A 26,132-nucleotide genomic window follows, 5' to 3' on the forward strand; every position below is an offset into this window, starting at 1 on the left:
ATATGCCGATGACACACAGATTTTGGTTACTGGAAAGAAAAGTTCAATCCAACAGCTTGTCGCAACCATGGAGAGTACCTTGTCAATTGTGTTGGACTGGTTTAACCACCACTCTATGCGAGTCAATACAACAAAAACACTGTTAATGGTTTTCGGGACGAAGGCTATGCTGCGTCATATGCCTTCTGTGCATGTCAAGTTCAGGTCAGCTGTCACCACTGAAAGCAGTATTGTCAAAAACCTTGGTTTGGTGATGGACAGAAATCTCACATTTGAACCGCTCATTGATCAGCTTGTTGCCAGGTCGACGGGCGCTCTGATGACCCTGTCCCATGCCGAGCATGTACTCCCAAGAGACACCTCGTTCGCATTGTCGGAGCTCTAGTTCTCTCCTCCATTAGATACTGTATAGCACTGTATGGTACTCACGGAGCCACCCAGTTCCATCGCGTGCAAAAACTCGTGAACTTCTGTACGTGGGTTGTGAGCGGAAGGAGGTGTGCCCATATATAGGATGTTGTCAGGGATCTACGATGGCTTAGTGTTAATCAGCTCGTCAGATATCATATGTTGTGCCTGCTCAAAAGTCTTACTCACGGGTCAGTCTCCAGATATAGCCGCGATGTTCACACGTGCTGAGCACACTCATGAAACGCGACGGGCTAACCAGCTGAGGCGCCCCCGAGCGGCGAACAACTCTGGCACTCGCCGATTTAGCTACAGAGCATCGCATTTGTTTAACTGTCTGCCGCCCGACTTGCGCAATGTTCAGAGTCTAGGCCGCTTCAATCGCCAACTTATGGAGTTGCTACTGAGTGAGGCGAATGTTGGCACTGAGTGGGTGTCTGAGTTCGATTGTGTGTGATGCCACAATGTGAATGCAATGGTGTGATTCACCGAGATGATCCCTTGACCGATGTGTGATGTGTTAGGCCATTTTTACTTGGTTTCACATTGTCTCTTTTATGCCCGTTTTTATAAAGGATGACGTGTAACTTTGAAAAAGTCACTGGATCTTGTGGAAAGTTACGAAATATATGAACATGAACAGGACGTCCAGGCGAGCTGGCCTCTGGGCACTGTGGCGTCCTGTGACGCCCTCGGACCGTGTCTGTGGAGCGACAGGTGCCGACTTGAAGCCGCATGCAGCCTGTGACGGTGTGACGGTGTGAGAGGGGCTGACCTATGCCGGTGTGCCGGTGTGAGAGGGTCTGGTCTGTGACGGTGTGACGGTGTGAGAGGGGCCGACCTGTGACGGTGTGGCGGTGTGACAGGGGTTGGCCTGTGACGGTGTGACGGTGTGAGAGGAGCTGCCCTGTAACATTGTGACAGTGTGAGAGGGAATGACCTGTGACGGTGTGGGAGAGGCCGACCTGTGGCGGTGTGACGGTGTGGGAGGGGCTGATCTGTGAGTGTGACGGTGTGGGAGGGGCTGACCTGTGACAGTGTGACGGTGTGGGAGGGGCTGATCTGTGACGGTGTGGGAGGGGGTGACCTGTGGCGGTGTGACGGTGTGGGAGGGGGTGACCTGTGGCGGTGTGGGAGGGGCTGATCTGTGAGTGTGACGGTGTGGGAGGGGCTGACCTGTGACAGTGTGACGGTGTGGGAGGGGCTGATCTGTGACGGTGTGGGAGGGGGTGACCTGTGGCGGTGTGACGGTGTGGGAGGGGGTGACCTGTGGCGGTGTGGGAGGGGCTGATCTGCGAGTGTGACGGTGTGGGAGGGGCTGACCTGTGACAGTGTGACGGTGTGGGAGGGGCTGATCTGTGACGGTGTGGGAGGGGTGACCTGTGGCGGTGTGACGGTGTGGGAGGGGGTGACCTGTGGCGGTGTGGGAGGGGCTGATCTGTGAGTGTGACGGTGTGGGAGGGGCTGACCTGTGACAGTGTGACGGTGTGGGAGGGGCTGATCTGTGACGGTGTGGGAGGGGGTGACCTGTGGCGGTGTGACGGTGTGGGAGGGGGTGACCTGTGACGGTGTGACAGCCCGGTGGCTGCCCTCCGCTGACCCCGGTGCGCCGATCGCAGGAGCGCCATCTGCGTCGGGTGGCGGTGGAGGGCGAGCCAGCGGGCGGCGGCGGCTCGGCCCGCGCCCGGCACGCCTACCTCTCCGTCCAGCCGCAGCAGCGCACCAAGGTCAGCATCCACGGAGCGGTCAGGGGTCAAGTCAGGAGCAGGTCAGCAGACCTGGCACGGTCAGAGAGCGGGTCAGGGGACACAGCGTGATCGAGGAACACAATACCAAGAGCTATGGCAGGGACATTGTTGCAGCAGGATCACAGGGATAGCCACGGGCCAGGAGCGCAAGCAGAACACGGCTAGATTCAGATAAGCCTTCAAAAAATTATTGGTTAGTTTCCTGTAGTTTTTCATGACATCTTTATGTATCGGCGCACGGAACCGGAGATCGGTCTGCATCCCTATGGTCTGGCAACCTATTCAGGTGGGCCATGTTATGCAGCACGTGCCGGGGCGCAGCTAAACGCCCGCCAACTGATAGTCACAGTGCAGGGCTGCTATCTGCCCACCTGCAGAGGTGATCTGATTAAGGGACATCGCCTGTGGCGCACGCCCACCAAGGCATGGCCCCTATTAGCGCTGCAGCGCCGCGAGAGGTGATCCGATTAGGGGACATCGCCTGTGGCGCACGCCCACCAAGGCATGGTCCCTATTAGCGCTGCAGCGCCGCGGTCTGGTGACAGGCAGACGGGGAGCGCCTCGTCCGCGCCACGAGGCAGTTCGTTAAGTTCTTTCGTTTTTAGCACCGACGGATGTACAGATGATTCGATATCGGATCACCTACTGAAATGCGACGTGCATCGGCCTGCTCGGACGTCCCGTTGGACGCGGTCAGTTCGCCGCGCTTATCGGTTTGTCGGCGTCACCTGGTGGGCCCACGATATATCATGCCGGTGACCCGGCTGTGACGCGGCGGTGAGTCGGCTGTGACGGAGCCGTAACGCGGCCGTGACCCGCCTGCAACCCGGCTGTAATCCAGCCGTGACCAAACCGTTACCCAGCCGTGACTCGGTTGCGACCCAGCCGTGACTCGGCCGTGACCCAGCCGTGACCCGGCCGTGACCTGACCTCTGCTGGGCTGCAGTCGGGCCACATGCTGAAGCGGATCAGCTCGGAGGAGAGGATGGACACCGCAGGGCCGCCGGACGTGGGCGGTGACCTCGCCAAGTGGAAGGGCATCACGTTGGACAGCGGCGACCAGGACGCAGACAGCGGCATCGTCTCCGGCGGAGAGGGCACGTCCAGGGGACAGGTGAGCGGCGGAGAGCGGGGGCAGGTGGGCGGCGGACAGGGCACGTCCAGGGGACAGGTGAGCGGTGGAGAGGGCACGTCCAGGGGTATGGCGAGCGGCAGAGAGAGCACGTCCAGAGGTCAATTTAGTGACCTATTGGAGCGAGTCCATCACCCCCCCCCCCCCTCAACCCAGCTCAGATGTGAAGTAGCTACAACGGTCGCTTGTGTTTTGCGGGCGGGCTGCGCGACCGGTCGGCGAGCGGCCTTCAGCATGGCTGCGGTGGGCGGTACGTTTGCCAGATAGGTGCAATGCTGCGGCCTGATCATGTATACATAGCCCGCTGTTGGCGTGTGTGCTCATCGCCAGCGGTTTGCTAGTGGTTGCCGTCGGTCCTAGTTCAGTGCCGCATTCACAGAGCATGTGTATCCAGCTGCGTCGCGGCTGGTCGTCAAGGCTGGGCTTCTCACTGCACGCAACAGATGGCAGCCACATCGTGTCGCACATCCACCCGGACAGCGTGGCCGCTCGCGACGGGCGGCTCCAGGTCGGCGACGTCCTTATTAAGGTGAGACGCGGCCTGTCGCGTCCCCGGCAAGGTCACACCACACCCCTGGCGTCTTCATGGGGAGCAGACGAGGCCTGTTTCTCGTGTCGAGGCCGTCCGCTGCACGCAAGGGTGTCACAGACAAGCTAGCGAGAGTCGGCCTGGTTCAGCTGACTTATCAGTTGGTTCGGCATGCTTACCTCCAGTCGGTTGGTGGCGCTCCGCAGACGTCGCCGGCCATGGCACAGCTTGTCAGCTAGTGCCCAACCCCTCCCGGTGAGCGACTTTGGCGTGATTGGAGCCTTGCTTTCTTTGCGAGTTCCGTCCCCATGTTTGGCTCGAGCCGTCCAATACCAAGCACAGATCACTCACGCAGTTGTTGAAAAGCACCAGAACAGTCAGAAACTCACGGTTTTCGTAACCCTCCCTCCGGAGACTGACGAATCTGGGCTGTCGCTGGCGAGAATGCGACTACTGCTGCGGGCCGCACCCCGGCCGGTGTCTGGGGACCGCGTGACCCGACCCCCGTTCGCAGGTGAACGACTTCCCGGTCAAGGGCATGACGTCCGAGGAGGTCATTGACCTGCTGCGCAAGACAAAGGGCGCCATCAGCCTAGCCATCGTCCGACTGTGACGTCGCCGACCGGCAGTACCGGGGATTTCTGAGCCGGTGACGTCACACCGTCCGCGCGTGACATCACCAGTGGCCTGCGCGGCGTCGCTGTTGGCGCGTGGCGCGCGATAAACGTGTTGTGAGTCGATCAGACACTGCAGGGATATTTTAAAGACTCGCGCGTCGTCTGTTGCGGAGTTTTAAACGAGCGCTGCGCAGGCCGCGCCGGCTGCTGCGTCAGCGGATCAGTCGCGTCGCCCGCACAGCCGGCTCTCTCAGCGCCTGTGTCGCGATCACAGAGCTTTACAGCACGGGTGGCGTCGGCCGCGTGGGGCCGGGCCAGCCGGGCACGCACGGCCCCACTAGCAGGCCGTCTAACTGGGGGGTTGGCGGGCTGCCGACCGGGCGGGTGGGGCCTGTGTTGGTCTGGACAGCTGACAGGGGAGGGGGGACGGTGACGGAGGGACAGGCCCGGGAGACGGTCGGCGCCTCCTGAAACGACGCCGGCGGACGCACCGGCGCCGCGCCGGCCCATCGCAACATTGGCTTTAAATTAGTGGTGGAGAGGCTGCCGGCCGTCGGCGCGCGGAGTTCCAGCGGGAGTTCCGGCGGGAGTTCCGGCAGGAGTTCCGGCAGGAGTTCCGGCCCATCAGCGGCCGCCGCTCCACGCCCGACCGAAGACAGTCGGGCGAGCGGCGTGGCCGACGAGCCGTGCTGTCGCCCGGCGTCCGACAGAGCGTCCACGCCGCCACCTCCGCACTTAGAGTGTCTAGTCAGCGTAGGGCGTCCTCTCTCTGTGGTGATAGCGAGCGGTGGGTGATGGCGCGCCAGCCCAGCACTGGGTGGCCGTGGTCGGCGCTGGCGGCAGCGGCAGCTGGGGTGTGAGGTGTCGGGTCGGCACCGAGGGGCGGGTCCGCGGCTGGGGCCCGCCGCCGGCTCAGCTGCCGCGCGCGCCGCCGCTCGTCGACGCCCGCGAGAGCGGAGGTGCCACCGGCTCCGCCTCGGCTGCGCCGAGACGCCGGCAGTGACGCTGTGAAATGTGATGTGAAATGAGCGTGCTAAAGATGCATATAGGAGTTTTGTGAATGCTCGGCGTTTATTCACAGGTCTGACGGCGGCTGTGGCGCGCGCAGGAGCGGCCGGCCAGGCCACACACGAGGTAGTGTGACGGGCACTAGGCCTGGTCTCACACACCAATTATCACATGGCTCCCAATCCCGTCGTCGTTGCGGCCTGGTCCGTCAAACGCCAGGGCGCACGGGCGGCAGCATCTGACCGAGCCCAGTCGACACTTCGCGCGCCCCTCCGGTGGTCTGTCTCTATCACGGCGCAGGGGCTGGGCCGGGACGGCTTGGCCTGGTCCGCCGACGAACAGCCGGTGCGGCGCCGCCGCGGGCTGACTGGACATTGCCCAGGCGATCGCCAACACCTCACGGTCCTATCCCGACGGCTCGGCGCGGCCGGACCGCGAGTCGACCCCCACACCACCTGGGCCATCGGCCTCTTCAACACCCCCAGAAGCCTTAAACACAAGCCCGCCGAGGCATCTCCATAAAGCGAGACAACCAGGTCACCTACGCCGCTTTGTGACACGCGGAACACTCGCCAGCGCGCCGGCGGCTTATCCGTGGCAGGACCTCACGTGACCTCGGTGACCTGGGACACGTGCAGCTGGTGGCTGAGTGTGGTGTCCCTGCAGCGCAGCCGACACACACCGTCCAGCAGGGTCGGCTCGGTCAGCAGCACGGCCGAGGGTACGCCGGCGCCGTCGGCACGGCGCAGCGCCGCCTCCAGCCAGCGGCCACCTGGCGGACAAGTGGACATGCTCGGCAACACGGCAAACACGCACAGCGCCGCCTCCAGCCAGCGGCCACCTGGCGGACAGGTGGACACGCTCGGTAACACGGCAAACGCACACGCAAGCAGCGATGCCGCAGCTGCCGCACGTCACCTCACGGCAGCAGGGCAACACGGCGCATATGAGGAGCCTACCAGCATAACGGATAAGCCAAATTCATCGGTACAGCGGACACGCGGAGCAGGTCTGTAACATGGCGAGCAGGCAGTACCTGTTACACTATACAGATGGTGGGGCTGGGGACAGCGAAGTGTAGTGTGGGTCACGCAGAAAGTTACCGGGAGCTTTGGATACACGGAAGCCACGTGACAACGGACAGACAACACGTTCCTGAAGCTTTTTGACGCTAACGCACGTTATAAAGCCAAGAGGGCAGCAAACAATAGCGATCCAGGAGGCCACCAGATTTCATTAGATGAGAGGCGTGCCTTAACATCACGATCAAGTTTTCCTCGACACGAGGGGAGGGGGCGGGGGGGGGGGGGTGGAGTCGCTCCAAAAGCCGTACATTCACAAATCCTTTTTCCGAAGGTGTAAGGGCAAATTTCTTTTATACGGTCTACTTTCAGAACGCGTTCGTTTCGAAATTTTACTTTCACAGCACCTGCGCTCAGTAGGACTGCTTCAATCAAAGTCGCATTCAGAGAGCCTACTTCAAGAAGCCTGCATTCCTGACGCCAACTTGCACGCTGCACACGTTGCACATTGTTTGAGCACGGGGCACGTGCTCAAAAGGCTTGCTTCCTGAACCACAATATACAGAGGGTCTATTTGCACGAACCTTGTGAGCTCATGGGTTGGGGGTGCACTGACTTTATGAGCCCATGGATTGGACGTGGGGTTGGGGGCTTATGGGTTCCTTATGATGTCGGCTTTTTCAGGGCTCCTTTCTCGTGCCCCGCCCACGCTTCATGTCTCTAATGAACTTGCAGTCTGTTCACAGCCCTTGCTGACGTCATTTACATCACTGACGGCAACCAGGTGTCCCGTTACTAATCCTTGGCTGGACGCCTGGTTGTGCACGGATTTCCTTCACGTGAAACCAAACACAGCCCAGCTGATTACTTCCGGAAATAAACAAAACATGCGCGCTTTAGTCCTTACAGCGTCTCCGCCATCACTTTCCAGAGAGTTCACCCCGAGCCCTGCACTGAGGTCAGGACCTCTGGTGTGTTACCCCACTGCTTCCGGTAATCTCGGTGACGCCGTTTCCGTACGGCGGTAGGCGTCACCCGCTCGGGACGCGCCACCCTCGGTGACGTCGGTTGGCGTCGCCCGCTCGGGACGCGCCACCCTCGGTGACGTCGGTTGGCGTCGCCCGCTCGGGACGCGCCACCCTCGGTGACGTCGGTTGGCGTCGCCCACTCGAGACGCGCCACCTTTCAGAATCGGTGCCACCTACCCTGCCGCTCTGGTCCTCTCGCACGTCAGGTCCTGCCTTGCCGTCTACGACAGTGGCCCGGACAAAATTTAGACCGGACTCAGAACAATTTGGCCATTTCGGACAGTTATTGTCTGTGACCATGCATCTGACCTGCGAGAGAAGCTGAAGCGTCTGTCAGCCGCCGCCTCAATCGCGTGCCGCACGTCCGCGTCCGATGCAGGGACACTGCGACACGGCGTGCAGGGGAGGCTCTCGCTCGCAGGACTGGGCAAGTGCGGGACCATCGCTGACGGGACCACCACTGGCGGGACCACCGCCGACGGGACCACCACTGGTGGGACCACCACTGGCGGGACCACCACTGGCGGGACCACCGCTGACGGGACCACCACTGGCGGGACCACCACTGGCTGGACTACCACTGACGGGACCACCACTGGCCGGACTACCACTGACGGGACCACCACTGGCGAGACTACCACTGGCGACCACCACTGACGAGACCACCACTGGCGGGACTACCACTGACGGGACCACCACTGACGGGACCACCACTGGCGGGACTATCACTGGCGAGACCACCACTGGTGGGACCACCACTGACGGGACCACCACTGGCGAGACCACCATTGGTGGGACCACCACTGACGGGACCACCACTGGCGGGACTACCGCCGACGGGACCACCACCGGCGGGACTATCGCCGATGGGACCACCACTGCTGGGACCACCACCAACACGCAACCTATACAGACAGCAGAGGACAGTACCTTTTCCAGAGGCCTTGCTAACTCCGGCGGCTGCCGAGCCTTCTGCCGCGTCGCACTCTGGCGTAATCTGATCCCCGTCACAGGCCAAACGGCCACCTTCAGTCGCATCAGTGGCCGGCGATGGGAACTCAAAGTGCGCCGCCTTGTCGACAGATGGCGCCGACGCACCCGGCGCCACCGGTAGCGGGAAGACTGGAATATTCGCCGCGCGGAGCTGAAACAACATCCGAACGTGAAATAAACCTCACAACTCTGAGCGCAGGAATCATGTACAGCACAAGGAATAACACCTGTGACTTATATATAATACAATATTGTATATATATATATATATATATATATATATATATATATATATATATATACACCTGTGAGCGGAGGGGGGGCATGACCTTCTCACTTTTTGAGCCAGTTAAACATTACATCTCTGGTGATAAGTGCAAAGAAACGACATCCTAACGGGGTTCGGCCCTGGCATTTCGGAGCGTCCCTGAGCTTCTGGAGCAGCCGTTCGGCGCCACCGAGGTCACCCGGTAATCCTCGCACAACAGACACCACTCGCCCGTACCGAGACACTGCGGCCTTCACACCGTGTGATGTTCAGCAGAGTACAGTGTTATAACATCAGTTACTGTCGCTCGCCATGGCTGTGGGCACGACTCGCTGATTCGCTACTTTAACTTTTTGAAGAATGATATACCCCGAAAATCTTCACACACCCCATGTTACTTCGTGTTCTATTGCCATTTTTACAACTGTTTACATTTCTCAATATTTTGTTTCATAAAATATGACAATAAACCACAACTCATGTTGTTTCATGATGCCAAAGGGAGCCCTAACACACTGGCATGGTCTGTACGGTTCATTCCATAACAGACGCAACTGACACGCAGTCGGGACAGACACAACGACGCCAGCCATGCGCCGAGCACTGCCAGACCCACTGGCGGACGGACCGACACAAACGCACAGGCATACGGAGAGGTACAGAGAAGCGGGCAGGCGGGCAGACAGCCAGAGACAGGTGCACAGACAGACGCCAAGACGCCGACCGACGGCCGGGGCCGTCTGCTGGCCGGCCGGCGGACGCACCTGGGCGGCGAGGTGGGCGGCCAGCGCGCGCAGCTCCTCCGAGTCGCCGCCGTCGGCCAGCACGGCGCGGCGGTACGGGGCCAGTCGCTCCTGCAGCCGCAGCGCGGCCCCGTCCAGCGCGTCCCGGCACACCGCCCAGAGCGCAGCGTCCACGCAGACGCCGCAGCTGAGCAGGTGAGGCTGCCGGCCGCGCCACCGCCGCCGTCAGCGCACACGTCAGCCAGCGCCGACCGCTCGCTGGCCGGCTCCCACAGCCGTCAGCGGCGAGACACGAACTACGCCTCGCAACTAACTCTCCCACAGCCGCCAGCGGCGAGACTCCCACAGCCGCCAGCGGCGAGACTCCCACAGCCGCCAACGGTGAGACTCCCACAGCCGCCAGCGGCGAGACTCCCACAGCCGCCAGCGGTGAGACTCCCACAGCCGCCAACGGTGAGACTCCCACAGCCGCCACCGGCGAGACACCGACGGCCGCCAGCGGTGAGACTCCCACAGCCGCCAGCGGCGTAACGTCCACGGCCGTTCTCACCGGACAGTCGGTGGAACAGCAGCGGGGCGCAACACTGACATCTACGTGTTCAGTCCGTAGTTTGGTGTGCTACAAGCTGCCAAAGTTACAGCAACAATGACTTCTTTATAAGCCCCACACAGTGCTGTGATGTTCCGTTACCACCAGGCAACCGATACAAGAGGGGGGGGGGGGGGGGCTGGGGAGATGAGGAGCGCATACACATCCATCCAGTCTCTGGCAGAATTCAAAATGACAACGTGCTGGTATTCGTACATCACCTGCGGCAAGTGCACCAACGATATTATCTGTGCATCTGAGCGCGTACTCGGCTATCACATCAGGCCCACCAAAACTCACTTGGCTCCGGGCGGAAGACGTCTTGCCGTTGGTCGTGAATGGTTCACGACCATGATCCTGCAGTCGTTCCACCACCAACTCATCTCCGAATCGCACTTCGGCGGCATCTTCAGACGGTCGCGCGAGACTGTAGTTTCCCGGGTCGGCCGCCAGTTCGCGCCACCATATCCGTCGCTTACGCTGCAGGGTCTGGAACCAGTCGGTGGCCGACTTGTGCGGCACCACCATGAACAGCGCTAGCTGACTGCAGTCCGGCGGCGATGCGGCCATCAGCTGATCGGGAGACATCAGCTGGCAGTTGGCAGTGGCCTCGACGGAGACGCCAAACGGCGGCACCAGCCCCAGCGTCTTCTTCAAGGCAGCGCACTCCGCCGCAATATCTGGAACAGCGAGCCGCAGCCCTAAGCGAAGCAAACTGCAATATCTGGAACAGCGAGCCACAGCCCTCAGCGAGGCAAACTGCAATATCTGAAAAGTGAGCCGCAGCCCTCAGCCCAGCAAACTGCAAAGCCAAGCAGTGATTACCAACCTGCGGTGATTACGGCGGCGATTACCAACAGCAACGTGCCTGGTGCCCAAGGGTTTTGGTTCCCAACGGCCCCTTCATGGAGATGAAACCTTGGGTCCTGGCTTCCACAAGTCCGTTGGTCAACACCAGCCCCTAGTTCCTGCACTGACTATGATTTCTTCTTCTGACCAGAACTTTAGTGAACAACAAAAGCTGGTTCCCATTAGTTTTTACACATAGTTTCCATTAGTTCTTTAGAATGCCAGACCCAGCTCCTGGCTTCCACTGATTGTCAAAAGGACCAAGTCCAACTCCCCATTGGCTCCTTTACAGACACCAGAGCCCGGTTCTTGGTTTCCACGGGTTTCTTAACACCAAGCCTAGACCTGTTTAAGGGAATGATATGCACTGGTCCCAAGCCATAATTCCAGGTAAGATCCAAACTTTTACTGACTCCCTTGGTATTACTCTTCACGGGATCTTGCTTTTTGCCTCGCCCTCGGGTTAGTGCCGGTGATGAAGCTGATCTGGTGATAATGACAAATGATGACAAACAAACTTATTTGTCTGCATATTTCGCAATCATTTGCCACCAACATGGAAGCTGTATGTCTCTGCCATGCCAGTCAGCCAGGTTGTCTCCTTATTGCTAAAGGTGACCATATAGGCTGACAGCGACTGTTGTGCCTATGCAATCTTTTGAATCACGAAGACATGCCCGTCATACAAGGTGACAAAGTGGAGTATTCATCACAAAAAGCTGCCCCTCTTGCCCAGCGTCAGCCGTTCGGTCGGACCTCGGCGGCCGGGCCTCGGTGGCCTCGGTGGCCGGGCCTCCGCGGTCGGGCCTCGGCCGGCTGGTGGAGGCCGCACCTGTCAGCTGGGAGGCGGCGGCGCCAGCTGGCAGCTGGGCCGGCACCACGGACACGCCTGTGCGCAGCTCCACGTCGCGCCGCCACTCAGCCGCCAGGTTACGCAGCAGCGCCAGACCAAGGGGGCCCAGTCGGCCACTGGCGCCGAGGTAGCCGTGCCGCGTGAGGTGGCGCGCCAGCCGATCCCAGGCGGCCGCCATCCCCAGCGCGCCGCTAGCCAGCAGTGGTAGTGAGGACTGTCACGCTGGCGGGAGGGCGCTGGACAGTGCCGGCCTCTGGAACACGGCACACATGAATAACACTCCATGGCTGTAAACCTCCAAACACTTGGGCAAGATACATAACTGGGGTACTGTGGTGTATGGCAGCTGTTTAGGTGCGCCTACGTGCCAGGCAAAGGGTGGCGCATGGTGGGGGCGCGACGGGGTCAGATGCCTCCAACACGTTATATTATTGCTATTGTTTTTTTACAGAGGTATTGGGCAAACACTGACGGTAACACCTCGCATAGTGTTTGGTCGGATAGCGTGAGTGGACTGGATACTACAGGTACCAAATTTTGCAGTGTCAGTTTTCTGTCATCACAAAGAAAATTCAAGAGACACAGGAAGTAGATCAATGTGAGATTAGCACATCAAAACTTAATTTTCCAAAAAAGACAGTACAACAGATACATGTTGGGGCCCAAATGCATCCTAAAAAAAATCATAATCAATATATATCAGAGAGCAGCTAAACAAAGTCAATACAGCTTAGGGAATGCATGCAATACACCAGTTCTCTTAATAGTCACTCAGCAGGGCTTTTGATGGTTGGTTTTTGAAAGGTTCCACCAAGATGTCAGAAATACAGCACAAGGGAGGGAGACCTGATCTAGCACCAGATATAAGATAGTGGGATGGGCTTTACTATAGTCCACATACTGTGCCTTACAAACATTCAGCAATGAGCTAACAATGACTTATGTGCAAGAAATTGTCAAAGTTCTTTTCTTATGCAAGACATTGTCAAAGTTCTTTTCTTATGCAAGAAATGGTTAAATTTCTATCCACATTTCCCATGCACCATTTCAAACAATCATGGTTTATTGTTTGCTTAACTACTTTTACCTGATTTTTGGAGTCTACCTTGAAAATATGTATAATATATACGCTCCAGTCATCCCTCAGTATCCTGTACAGGATCACTGATGCACCATGGCTACAGACCCATGAACAACAATTCAGGCAAACTGCATGGTGCAAGTGGAGGTCAGCAGTGTGCCTTGGAATAAAGAGTGGGGATACCACAGATGCATTTTGAGTTTTAACCTTTCTCTTGGTCCACATCCTGCAAAAACTGGACAAACACACCACACCAAGAATGTCCGGTGCTGCAGTGACATGCAGCAAAATTTTCGGTGGATGTATGCATGTATCTTTGCAAAATTGGGGTTCAGAACACGCATGTCACATCGGCGTCTGGTGCAGCGCACGAGTTTATTGCAGCACACCACACAACCTGCATTCCCAAAAGAAAAGTTATTCACAAGCCACAAGCTACGCGTAGCATAACGGAAACACTGGCCCAACGCTGCTTAACACAGCATACGCGCTGCCATCTCCGCGCGCTCTATGCATGCATGGCTTGTGAATATCTACAACCACGGCCAGGGCAATGCAACACCAACCACGACTGCAGAACGGCGGCTTGCGCGGCAACAGTACTTGCAGCCTTCCGGGTCCAACTGTCCATAGGAGCACGCAAGGCGTAGCACAAATAGTAACCAAGTTGATTATGCCTCCCGCGCCGGTCGGGTGTCCTTGGCCTTTTTTCGCCAATGCGTCTGACTCAAATAATTGTGCCGTCAACATGATTTTGTAGGCAGCCAGTAACCAATCACCTTTTACATTGCGAGAATGTCAGCCGGTGCATCGCGAAAGGTTGGCGGCACAGCAGCCCACGCTAGGCTTTAGAAATGCTCTTTTTTCTTTCCTTGCTGGGTGCCCCACAAACTTCTGCTAAAACGTGATCATGTTTCGACGTGCCATGTGAGTGGGCCGCGATTTGGACGTGTGCTGTTGCCCGGTGTTGTGGTTATTAGGTCCTGCGGTGTTTTTGGGTAGATGTAGTACTATCGGTGGAGGAGAACACACAGGTGGTGCAATATCCAGTGCATTTTTCAACTTAACAACTGCCCTTAGAGGCCAGCCTGAAGAGATTAACTTGTCAATTGTTTTCTCTGGCAATGAGTAAGAGGAAGCTACAGCCAAGTGCATCAAACCCGAATCAAGACTACTGTGATTTTCTTTTAGGTAAGTGTGTGCCATATTAATTTATGTATTGCTGCATGAGAGCCAGCAAGGATTGTGATTTGTGGGTGGTGGCATGCTTTCCTGTTCCAAGGTGCAGACCTCATGTGCCATAAGACATGAGAAGGGCAGAAACTTGAAACCTCCTGTTTTTCATGTATCACCACATGGGCTATGTTAAGCTGGAGTGAAATGCCTTTATGATGTCAAAGGTTGGTATTGTATAAAGTGAGCACTGACTAGTAGAAGTTATGTGATGTGAGGTACCTTAACCACTTGACAACAGTGAAGACAATTTGCTCTGGTGTGCAGGTGTGAGCACAAAGGTGTAATTTTTAAATCTGAAGAGGGCTAGGCCTGGTTATTCCATTACCCTGTGCTGTTTGACCCATGTTTTCCAGAAAGGCCAAGAAGAAGGAACCACATTCATCTTGACTTAGTCTCTCCTCCCCAAAAATGAGCCCACTAAATCACACTGGCATATGATAAAAAAGAACAAAAAATATGGTTGAGCTGACAGACTCTCTGCTTGAATTCATTTCATTTCAGTTTGTTAATTTTATCAAAGACACATCTACAGGGTGGTTGTTCTGGGCCTGGTCATACAAGAGAAACACACAGCACACACGTGCTCACACACATACACATGCACTCACACACATCCACATGCATGCACACATACACATGCATATACACATGTACACAGGTATGCACACATGTCTGGTGCCAATCAGCATGATCCTGTCTTTTCATGGTTCATTTCAAGGCTGTTGGAAACTAGTCCTGAATGCATTGAATAGACTCCTAGACACCAGCTTTCAGGTTGGACAGGCCAGCAACATTGGGATTGGTGGAGACAATTGTTGGGAGTTGTGGTTGAAGGATAGTAGGTGGCTGTTGGAAGGGAAACTAGGTGGGTCTCTGATGAAGATTAGGAACAGGATTGGGCAGACAAAGGATCTCTGGCCATGGCTGTGGAGATCCAAGGAAAATACTCAGTATGTGTACTCATTAGTTGGGTTTTGTGTGCTTCTTTTTGGCCCAGTGAGGTGATTTACCAGGCTGAAATTCCTGGACAGGGCTGGCAAGGGCACCATAAACAATTGTGGAATGGGCCAATTGGATGAGGGCTGCACCATTTTGGCATACCAGTTGAATGTGCCCAGGTGCTAATAGCGGATGTGTGATGTGAGGGTGTTATGTGTGGTGTGATGATGCGCAGATGTGTGATGACGTTAATCAGTTTTCCAAGCTGCAGCTCAAGAGCAGTATCTGTGCATGAGGACTCTTGCAATTTCTGCCCAACTGATGACCAAACAATGATGACCCAAAGAATGTCCTGTAACCCAACAAACCAATAGGAACATAGGACAATCACTAACTAGCCTTCCTACCCATCAATCCCTCATGTTATTTCTTCTCCTTTTGTTACAGAACTTGCGGACTTCGAGAAGAATGTCTCGAGGAACATTTACAAACACAACGCCTACAGGTCAGCCAAAGGACCGTGATCATCCAATGCCACACCACATCTAGACCGCAGTTCTCACTCCGAACGTTTTATCGTGGTCCTGAAGTGTGCGCCTGTACACCAGTGCTATGGGGTAGAAAGACCGCCTGCAGGCTCGGGCCAGTGGCGGAACAGCGGTTCAATAGGCGTACTCACATGCCAGGCTGAAGCATGCATCTTTGATATGCACGCTCGTGCTTACTAGCCGTAGGTACAAGGTGCAACGCGTCGTAGCGTGCGGTGCTGCTGAGTCGATCACGTGTCTGTGTTCCCATGTGTCTGATCTCCGGACCTGGCTGGTGCGGGTGGGGAGCTGACTGTGCGGGGCGGGCGGCGGTCGAGCCGGCGAGGATCAGCTGACTGTGTGGGGCGGGCGGGAGTGGAGCCGGCGAGGATCAGCTGACTGTGTGGGGCTGGCGGGAGTGGAGCCGGCGGCGAGGGTCAGCTGACTGTGTGGGGCTGGCGGGAGTGGAGCCGGCGAGGGTCAGCTGACTGTGCGGGGCGGGCGGGAGTGGAGCCGGCAGCGAGGGTCCGCTGACTGTGCGCGGCGGGCGGTATTGGAGCCGGCTCGCGGCCGATCTCGCCAGCTGTCCGTGACGAGCGGGGCGGCGCCGGCAGGAAGGCGGCCTCGGCGCTTTCCCGCCACCCGGTGCGCGTCAGCTCCGGCTCGGAGGCGCGCCAGCTGCCCGGCGTCGGGCGCAAGATCGCCGACAAGATCGATGAGTTCGTGCAGACCGGCCGTCTGGGCAAGCTGGACAAGGTGCGGCCCGGCCAACCGGCCGCTCGGCGCGGCCCCCGACCGGGCTCGCTGCTGACCCCTGGGTCATCTCCGTGCTGGTGATCCACAGGTGGAAGGGCAGGGCGCCCGCTACTGCACGCTCTTGTGCCGCCGTAACGCCACAGCTGTACTGCGTACCGTCTGTTCTGTCTGTGATGCGTCTCACAAGGCTACACTGCTGATGTACAGAATGCGTTTGCGCTCTCATCTCGAAGCTGCGAGACAAATGAGGACACGACATGGCTAACATAATATTCCATCATGCCGTGACGTCACAGCCAGCACGATGTGACGTCACCCGTGGTGTGTGTGACGCTATGTGCGGTGGTGGGTGGCGCCACAGATCCGAGCCAGTGACGAGGCGGTGGCCATTGGTCAGCTGTCCCGCGTGTCTGGCGTGGGGCCGGCCAAGGCCCGAGAGCTCTTCAGCGCCGGCGTCACCTCGCTGGAGGAGCTGCGGCGGCGGCCCGAGCTGCTCAACCACCACCAGAGCCTGGGACTGAGGTGAGCTGCTCAACCACCACCAGAGCCTGGGACTGAGGTGAGCTGCTCAGCCACCACCAGAGCCTGGGGCTGAGGTGAGCTGCTCAACCACCACCAGAGTCTGGGACTGAGGTGAGATGCTCAGCCACCACCAGAGCCTGGGACTGAGGTGAGCTGCTCAGCCACCACCAGAGTCTGGGGCTGAGGTGAGCTGCTCAACCACCACCAGAGCCTGGGACTGAGGTGAGCTGCTCAGCCACCACCAGAGCCTGGGACTGAGGTGAGCTGCTCAGTCACCACCAGAGCCTGGGGCTGAGGTGAGCTGCTCAACCACCACCAGAGCCTGGGACTGAAGTGAGCTGCTCAGCCACCACCAGAGCCTGGGACTGAGGTGAGCTGCTCAGCCACCACCAGAGCCAGGGCTGAGGTGAGCTGCTCAACCACCACCAGAGCCTGGGACTGAGGTGAGCTGCTCAGCCACCACCAGAGTCTGGGGCTGAGGTGAGCTGCTCAACCACCACCAGAGCCTGGGACTGAGGTGAGCTGCTCAGCCACCACCAGAGCCTGGGACTGAGGTGAGCTGCTCAGTCACCACCAGAGCCTGGGGCTGAGGTGAGCTGCTCAACCACCACCAGAGCCTGGGACTGAGGTGAGCTGCTCAGCCACCACCAGAGCCTGGGACTGAGGTGAGCTGCTCAGCCACCACCAGAGCCAGGGCTGAGGTGAGCTGCTCAACCACCACCAGAGCCTGGAACTGAGGTGAGCTGCTCAACCACCACCAGAACCTGGGGCTGAGGTGAGCTGCTCAACCACCACCAGAGCCTGGGCCTGAGGTGAGCTGCTCAGCCACCGCCAGAGCCTGGGACTGAGGTGAGCTGCTCAGCCACCACCAGAGCCTGGGACTGAGGTGAGCTGCTCAGCCACCACCAGAGCCTGGGGCTGAGGTGAGCTGCTCAACCACCACCAGAGCCTGGAACTGAGGTGAGCTGCTCCACCACCACCAGAGCCTGGGGCTGAGGTGAGCTGCTCAGCCACCACCAGAGCCTGGAACTGAGGTGAGCTGCTCAGCCGCCGCCAGACCCTGGGGCTGATGTGAGCTGCTCAGCCACCACCAGAGCCTGGGGCTGAGGTGAGCTGCTCAGCCACCGCCAGAGCCTGGGACTGAGGTGAGCTGCTCAACCACCACCAGAGCCTGGGACTGAGGTGAGCTGCTCAGCCACCGCTAGACCCTGGGGCTTGGGCTGATGTGAGCTGCTCAATTACCACCAGACTGTGGCCGAGCGCTTGTCAACCTTAAGCGTTGTACAGGGCTGAGGATATGATATTGGCCAACCTGTGGCCTTAGTGATCCGCACAGACGCGGTGGAAAGATGTCGGTGTGATCGGCCACTCGGCCTTTAACCAACCCGCCGATCTTGCAACAGGTATGTGTCTGAGTTCGAGGCACGCATCCCCCGTACGGAGGCGGCTGCTTTAGAGGGGCACGTGTGCAGCAGGCTGGCGGCTCTGGACCCGCTGTACTGCGCCACCGTCTGCGGCAGCTACCGGTCAGTTGGCGCCTGGTCCGGGTCAGTTGGCGACTGGTACCGGTCAGCTGGCGACTGGTACCAGTCAGTTGGCGCCTGGTACCGGTCAGTTGGCGACTGGTACCGGTCAGTTGGCGCCTGGTACCGGTCAGTTGGCGACTGGCACCAGTCAGTTGGCGCCTGGTACCGATCAGTTGGCGACTGGTACCAGTCAGTTGGCGCCTTGTACCGGTCAGTTGGCGACTGGTGCCGGTCAGTTGGCGCCTGGTACCGGTCAGTTGGCGACTGGTACCGGTTAGTTGGCGCCTGGTACCGGTCAGTTGGCGACTGGCACCAGTCAGTTGGCGCCTGGTACCGGTCGGTTGGCGACTGGTACCGGTCAGTTGGCGCCTGGTACCGGTCAGTTGGCGACTGGTACCGGTCAGTTGGCGACTGGTACCGGTCAGCTGGCGACTGGTACCAGTCAGTTGGCGCCTGGTACCGGTCAGTTGGCGACTGGCACCAGTCAGTTGGCGCCTGGTACCGGTCAGTTGGCGACTGGTACCAGTCAGTTGGCGCCTGGTACCGGTCAGTTGGCGACTGGTACCGGTCAGTTGGCGCCTGGTACCGGTCAGCTGGCGACTGGTACCAGTCAGCTGGCGCCTGGTACCGGTCAGTTGGCGACTGGCACCAGTCAGTTGGCGCCTGGTACCGGTCAGTTGGCGACTGGTACCAGTCAGTTGGCGCCTGGTACCGGTCAGTTGGCGGCTGGTACCGAGCGCTGATGAAATGAGCCACCTACTCGACGGTGAACACTCACCGGATCACGTTTTCTCGTTATGGCGAGCAGCCAGTCAGAGTATTGGCATGTTGGCCAGATGCAAGTTACAGCCGCGTCTGACTGCCACGTGATTATTGTACATCCGATAATTTTGTGTGATACAATTAGCGATCGTGCGGATAGTGGGGAGGGTATATTTGACGACGGCCGATGTCGAAATGTGTCACAAAAAGTTTCCAGCAGGGTGGCCAGGGTGCAAACCATTTCACTGTATTTGCATGACGCCTCTGGTTTTGACTCATGGTAGCTATTCACTGGTCCTCGAGCCAACCAGTCCCTCATGCAACATATCCCGAGACGTTGTAATGTCGGGACCTGGCGCGTCCCTGAATCACAACTGCCTGGCCTCCAGCGAAGGAGAGCAGAGTACAACCACCACTCAGAAAAGCATCCTCTCGGTCCGCACTCGTGGCACTTGAGTGGTGATTGTGAGCGTGGGCCTGCCATCGGGCGACCACGCTGTGTGTGTCTGTGCCGGACCGACGCCGTCTGTGCCCGCAGGCGAGGCGCCGAGTCAAGCGGCGACGTCGACTTCCTCCTCACGCACCCCGCGTTTACGTCGTCAGTCAATGAAAAACCGGCTCGCGGCTCCTCAGCCAATCAGAAACCCGCTAAGGGATCGGCCGCGAATCAGAAGCCAGCCCACGGGGCGGCAGCCAATGAGAAGACGGGCGGCCAGCTGTTGAGAGCCGCGGTGGACCAGCTTAAGAACGAGGGCTTCATCACCGACACACTGTCCCATGGCGACACCAAGTTTATGGTAACGTCGGGACACGTTGCATCTCGCCCCAAACCGAATCGGACTGTTTCCAGCCAACGGAGCGGCCGCATCACAGTTATGCTTCTTGTGAAGGCTTGTGCTTGCAGCGCTGCTGGAGCTCTGGTCCGGGCCGGTCATTTGAAACAGAGTGTGTTCTGTATCACATCTGCAAATGCTGCATGCGAGCAGACGGCCTCCACACCCGTACGCCGGCCTGTGCCGTCTTAAACACAGTTGACACCAACGGTATTGCAGCATTAGCCAGGTTGTCAATGCGCGTGCCCAGCCAGGCCAGCCGTCACTGCCAGCTGCCTCCGCCAGGGTGTGTGCCTCCTGCCCGGCGAGCGGTACACCGTTCACCGGCGTATCGACATCCGTCTGGTGCCGCACGACCAGTACTTCTGCGCCGTGCTGTACTTCACCGGCAGTGACGAGTTCAACAGGTCAGGTGTCGCCACCGGCGGCGGCAGCGGCGACAGGGCCGCCTCCGTCGCTGCCGCCTCCCCGGGGTGGGGTGATGGGGGCAGCCGTGAGGTGACCTGGCGGGGTAGCGGTAAGAGGCCTCGGTGTGGGCCAGGCGAGCCGTGATCCAGGGCCGGTGCTGCACCGGGGACGGCGATGCCACCATCGGCGTTCCAGAATTGCGGTCAGTCCCGATCGGGGCATCAGCGCTGTTTTCATACCGGGCTACCGGTTCGAAAAATACACATTTTTTGTTTCGAATTTCAATTTTTCGTATACAAATATCGGGACATCCCTTACTTGCCTTTTTCTTAACTTCCCTTACTTTCATCACATACCTCCCTCACTGTCATCTGTGTGTAGGCGCAATATAGAAGTCAGATCTATTTATAAACGTTCGCCTCCGGAGATTCTAAGTTGAGTACAATCCCAGATCATCGAAGGGGTAACACATTGAGGTGAGTGCTGTTCTCCGCGGTTGGGGACACAGTGGCGAGCTCGTCTCACGTGCGACAAACTCGGTGGTTTATGACTCGGTGGTTCATGGCTCGTTAGTTCGTGAATCGATGGTTCATGACTCGGTGGTTCACGACTCGGTGGCTCATGACTCGGTGGTTCACGACTCGGTGGCCAGTTAATAGAGAGAGCTCGTAATGTGTTCGTATTGACAAGGTTGTGTCTTCCTTCTGAGCACGCGCACTTTTCTCGTGGCGCGCCATCCCTCCACGGCTCTGTCTGTCGCCGTCACTGGCAGATGTCGATCTTCTGTCCGCGACTGGCAGCAGATGTAACATCTGACGGCTCTGTCTGTCGCCGTCGCAGGCAGATGTCGGTCTCCTGTCCGCAGATGTGACATCTGACGGCTCTGTCTGTCACCGCCACAGGCAGATGTCGGCCTCCCTGTCCGCCACTGGCAGGAGATGTAACATCTGACGGCTCCGTCTGTCGCCGTCGCAGGCAGATGTCGGTCTCCTGTCCACCACTGGCAGCAGATGTAACATCTGACGGCTCTGTCTGTCGCCGTCGCAGGCAGACGTCGGTCTCCCGTCCGCAGATGTAACATCTGACGGCTCTGTCTGTCGCCGCCACAGGCAGATGTCGGCCTCCTGTCCGCCACTGGCAGCAGGTGTAACATCTGACGGCTCTGTCTGTCGCCGCCACAGGCAGATGCGGGCCCACGCGCTGGAGCAGCGGTTCACGCTGAACGAGTACACGCTGCGTCCGCTGGGCGCCACCGGCACGCCGGGCGAGCCGGTGCCGGTGACCAGCGAGGAGGAGATCTTCGAGTACCTGCAGTATCCGTACCGCCGGCCGGAAGAGCGCAGCCTCTGAGAGGCGGCAGACAGCCGACGGCAGCTGTGGCTGGGCCCGCGGCAGTGCAGTGCTGGGACAGCCGACAGACAGCCGAGTCAGCCGACGGCAGCTGCGGCTGGGCCCGCGGCAGTACAGTGCTGGGACAGCCGACAGACAGCCGAGTCAGCCGACGGCAGCTGTGGCTGGGCCTTGGCAGTACAGTGCTGGGACAGCCGACAGACAGCCGAGTCAGCCGACGGCAGCTGCGGCTGGGCCCGCGGCAGTACAGTGCTGGGACAGCCGACAGACAGCCGAGTCAGCCGACGGCAGCTGCGGCTGGGCCCGCGGCAGTACAGTGCTGGGACAGCCGACAGACAGCCGAGTTAGCTGACCGCAGTTTATATTTATTATTTTGTATTTTATTTTTATTAAGACCCGATTTTTTGGTCCTGGAGGGCACGAGTAGAATGCTAAGTGGTGAACGTGGCTACTTCAAGGTTAGATCTTGTCCGTCATTCTCAACCGAGTGTAGATGTGTTCGTGCGTGTGCGACGACTTTGTCACGCGACAGCATAATGCCTCTGTTCTCGCCATTATTGGCACTGACCGCTGATGAGTACTCAGCAATAATAGTGATGCTACTTAGTGCTGCCATCAGTTCCCTCGTGACTGCAATGCGATGGCTTCTGTTATGCATAGCTCGGGTATGCTGCATTGAATCCACGTCGCGGGACGATCTGACGGGGAAGTTGGTGGGACCAACGCGTGACGAGTTGGGTCAGCGCGCAGCCACTCCGTGGACAATACAACTGAAACTCATGCGCAGTGTTTGTGGCCCTCCGGGGCCGAGATGTCTGGCGATGAGTTGTGCTTCACGTTAAGACCGGGTTTAAACTAGGTGCCTGGAGACTCCTGCAGTGGGTTATCAGCTTCATGTCATCCTGGGGGATGACGATTCCTTTTCTGGCTGAGAAAATAACTGGGGTTATCAGAAAACCTGTTGTTTGCTTTGTGTGAATTGGAAATGGCTCGTGATGTTTCCAGCTATTCCCAGTTCTGCGCTCCCGGTGCTGCCGTGTCACCATTCCGTGACCAACAGTTAAAAAGCAGAAGTGAATCAATGCTGAGTATCACGCTGTGAATCAATCATTCATCTGCTTCAGCCGAGAAACCAGCGGAGCTGAACCGAAACACATTCGGGGTCAACTGAAATTCAGAATAAAATATCAGGGACTTCACTGGGTGAAACAGGAGCGTGGCGCTCAACTCAAGGATGTGCTTTAATACTTTGTGCATGCTAATAATTTTTTAAGGGTTCATTAGATCCTTATTCTAATTATATTTTAACTGTGCTTGTTTGATTGTATTTAACTTATTGTATTACTTATGATTTTAAGGGGTTTAATAATAATTCATAAAGGATTCATTTTAACAGATTTATGATGGTTATTGAGCAAAGGCTACAGCGGTAGTTACAGCGCCTCAACCGCGTACCTTCATATGGTGCGAAAGAGACAAACAGCCACCGGCGCACATGACCACCTGTTCAAGATCAGCCCTCCAGCCGTGAAAAGTTTTTCAACTGAGCGCCAATCACCTGACGCAATTGACAACCAAAGAGTGACTGTGCATCACACAGCTTGGCTGGTTTTCGCCCAGTTCAGACCGGTCATCGCTCAGTTTAGGCTGGTCGTTGCTCAGTTCAGACTGGTCGTCACTCTGTCCAGACTGGTCGTCGCTCAGTTCAGACTGGTCATCGCTCAGTTCAAACTGGTCGTCACTCAATTCAGACTGGTCGCCGCTCAGCTCAGACCGGTCGTCGCGCACTTCAGCCAGGTCGTCGCTCAATTCAGACCGATCGCCTCAGTTTAGACTGGTCCGACTACAGACTTGACATCAGCCATCGCAGATTCCCCGCCGTGTGGGAGATCGCAAGCCTCACCGTCACCGAAGCCCTCAGGAGGCAGTGGCGAGGGCCCACCATGAAGATAACGGCTCGCAAAACAGCAGCCGTGGCCGATTGAGCTGCCGTAGCCGTAGCCGATTGAGCTGTCATAGGCGCAGCCGGCAATAAGAGCCAGGACCTCCCATGTGGGGTTTCGGCTGTTGTGCCGCTGTGCTGTGTTACGCCCCCGACTGGTCGTTCAGTATTGACTGATTGTTCCGTACAGACTGGTCATTCCGTACAAACTGGTCGATCCGTACAGGCTGGCCGTTCCGTAGACTGGTCGTTCCGTAGACTGGTCGTTCCGTACAGGCTGGCCGTTCCGTAGACTGGTCGTTCCGTAGACTGGTCGCGCCGTTCATTACGGATCGTGCGTCATTCAGTGAAGTTTGTATTATATGTACACATAGCGCCAGAGGGGCCCCGCGACCCCGGCCCGGCTGGCACCCGACCGCCCTGCGTTGTACCGAGTTTGTACTGGGCGCGCGCGGCAGCCCGCCGCCGCGACCGCGCGCGCGCGCACAGCTCAGTGGAATAAAATATGTACACGCTCACGCACACGCACGCACGCGCTGGCCGCCCGCTCGCTCGCGACATGATGGGCAGGGATAAAACGGCGCTCAAAACGCGCGGCCGACGACCGCTCGCCCGCCGCGCCAACCAAGAGTACAGGTAAAATAGATCAAAAATATCGGGCCAATCACAGGGGCGCCCGGGCCCGGCCGGACCGGGCCAGCCAGCGCCACCGGCCGGCGAGCCGCCTCCAACAGACAACGGTGGGTGGCGCGCACCGCCGCTCAGCCGTCACATCTATACGTGAGATCTAAAAATACACAGACACTCGCACGCGCCCGCGCCCGCTCGCTGGCGCCCCGGCCGCCCTCGCGGTCTGGCCACCGCCGGCCGGGTGGGTGGGTGGGTGGGGGAGGCGGGCAGGCGGCGGCGGCCGCCGCTGTCGCCACGCCGGCCGGCGCTGAAAGACAACCAGACGGGGCGGGGCCGAGCACGCGGCACCGGCCAATTTTGACAGGAGACGCCGCAACCGCACTTTTGTACTGGACGTCCTAAGTAGACGGGACTGGCGACGACAGCGCTCGGGGCGCAGGGCGGCCGGCGGCGGAACTACAACTGCCGCCGCGCGCGGACGGTGGCGCCACTAACACTGGGCAACACGGTCGGCAAAGACAGGCAGACAAAGGGGGAGGGCGACGGCGCGCACCCTCTTCACACCAGCACATTGGACGCGCTCGGGTCAGACGCCCACGCGCACACGCGACTCGCACGCTTGAGCGAGCCGGAACACGGACACCACTTCTCGCTTTTCCGGCCACTCTTCCACACGTCCTCGCACGCGCCGACACGACCGGGCCTCCACCAGCACCAATGGAACGCTAGTAAAAAAACAGTGGAGCGCGGGCGGCACCACCAGCGCCATCTCTCGGCGGACGGCGGTAGTTGTGTTGATTGGAGCGGCGGCCAGGTGGCACTGCCGGCTACCGGTGACCGATGATGCCGTTGGCGGCGTCCGACCGCGCCGGAGACATCTCCAGCTCCACCAGCAGCGAGAAGTGGTCTGAAGCAGCGGCACGGCGGGGACGCCGTCAGACGCATGCGCGGGCAGACACCCGAGCGCTGGCCCACAGCGGCGTCACTAGGGCTTCACGACGCACCCAGCAGCCGCGACTACACGGCGTCTCCTGCCTCTTCCCCCGCGGGAAGGGCGGGCACCGTGGACAATCGAACTCCGCACCTCTGGCTGCCCGGATGCGCAGCCTAACCACTGCACCACCGGCCTCCGGCGCGGAGCGGCAGTCATCCGGACGGACAGCGAGGGAAGCTGACGCCAACCACCGCGCGGCCGCGGGCGGACCGCAGACACGGACACGACCCACCAACCGAGTCACAAGCAGAACAAGAACAAGGGCAAACAAACCGCACGGAAGTTTCCCGGTTGTAAAACTGGTGAATGTTCGAACGTTTGAATAGTACGAGCGCAGCACCTCCAACAACCGCCAGACTTGCCACGTAGGCCGGGCACGACACCCAGGCGGGCAGGAGATTGTAGGCAGCCGACAGCGGTGGACAGGCCGCCGGTGCTGGACCAGTGACAGCTGATCGCCTGCGAAGGTCACACCCGGCAGCCCGCTCTGCACCGTAAACGCGGCCCGCCGGCGGCCCCCCGGTGTCAGCCCTGGCCGGCCCTCTCCCTTGGTGTCGGCGCTCTGGCCGGCGGCCCCCAGTGTCACCCCCCCCCCCCCTCCCTGAGCGGCGGTGGGCTCACCTGACGGCACGTGCGGGTGCGGGCAGCCCTGCACCTTGTTGTCGCGCAGCCAGTCCGGGTCCAGCGGGCCCAGGATGCCCAGCGGCGTCATCGTGTCCCGGCAGTAGAAGATGTAGTCGATGATGCCTTTGAAGTCGTACCTGCGGCGGCGGCCGGCAGTCAGGGCGGGCCGGTGAGCCGAGCTCGCCCAGACACTGACAGCAGCACCCCAGTCGGCC

General features: G+C 58.8%; 3 protein-coding genes and 1 long non-coding RNA gene across 4 annotated transcripts in view; 2 read left to right on the forward strand and 2 right to left on the reverse strand.

The window, feature by feature from the left end:
- LOC119104499 (multiple PDZ domain protein) overlaps positions 1 to 5,482 on the forward strand; it is a 29,279-nt gene extending 23,797 nt beyond the window's left edge. The window contains exons 10-13 of the mRNA XM_037228213.1: positions 2,028 to 2,135; positions 3,103 to 3,270; positions 3,668 to 3,817; positions 4,332 to 5,482. Coding sequence (XP_037084108.1) covers positions 2,028 to 2,135; positions 3,103 to 3,270; positions 3,668 to 3,817; positions 4,332 to 4,430 — 525 coding nt within the window. The 3' untranslated portion in view covers positions 4,431 to 5,482. The remainder of the gene's footprint in view (positions 1 to 2,027; positions 2,136 to 3,102; positions 3,271 to 3,667; positions 3,818 to 4,331) is intronic.
- A 9-nt stretch (positions 5,483 to 5,491) lies between these two features.
- LOC119104501 (uncharacterized) lies at positions 5,492 to 9,558 on the reverse strand. Its single transcript, XR_005094949.1, has 3 exons — positions 9,518 to 9,558; positions 8,423 to 8,636; positions 5,492 to 6,214 (listed from the first exon to the last, which is right to left on the reverse strand). It is a non-coding gene; the product is annotated as an uncharacterized LOC119104501 (long non-coding RNA).
- Positions 9,559 to 13,774: 4,216 nt separating this feature from the next.
- LOC119104500 (DNA polymerase beta) lies at positions 13,775 to 22,508 on the forward strand. The gene is made up of 8 exons (XM_037228214.1): positions 13,775 to 14,059; positions 15,491 to 15,548; positions 16,185 to 16,326; positions 16,688 to 16,848; positions 18,252 to 18,374; positions 19,675 to 19,933; positions 20,255 to 20,376; positions 21,559 to 22,508. The coding sequence occupies exons 1-8, from the start codon at positions 13,993 to 13,995 to the stop codon at positions 21,725 to 21,727; spliced, it is 1,101 nt and encodes a 366-aa protein (XP_037084109.1). The 5' UTR covers positions 13,775 to 13,992; the 3' UTR covers positions 21,728 to 22,508.
- A 1,499-nt stretch (positions 22,509 to 24,007) lies between these two features.
- LOC119104466 (CCR4-NOT transcription complex subunit 6-like) overlaps positions 24,008 to 26,132 on the reverse strand; it is a 39,670-nt gene continuing 37,545 nt past the window's right edge. The window contains exons 9-10 of the mRNA XM_037228182.1: positions 25,915 to 26,054; positions 24,008 to 25,206 (exon numbers count right to left, since the gene is read on the reverse strand). Of these exons, the coding sequence (XP_037084077.1) occupies positions 25,127 to 25,206; positions 25,915 to 26,054 (220 nt within the window). The 3' untranslated portion in view covers positions 24,008 to 25,126. The remainder of the gene's footprint in view (positions 25,207 to 25,914; positions 26,055 to 26,132) is intronic.

Source organism: Pollicipes pollicipes, unplaced genomic scaffold (genome assembly GCF_011947565.3).
Source record: "Pollicipes pollicipes isolate AB1234 unplaced genomic scaffold, Ppol_2.1 Scaffold_6052;HRSCAF=7182_pilon_pilon_pilon, whole genome shotgun sequence".
Lineage (NCBI taxonomy): Eukaryota > Metazoa > Arthropoda > Thecostraca > Pollicipedomorpha > Pollicipedidae > Pollicipes > Pollicipes pollicipes.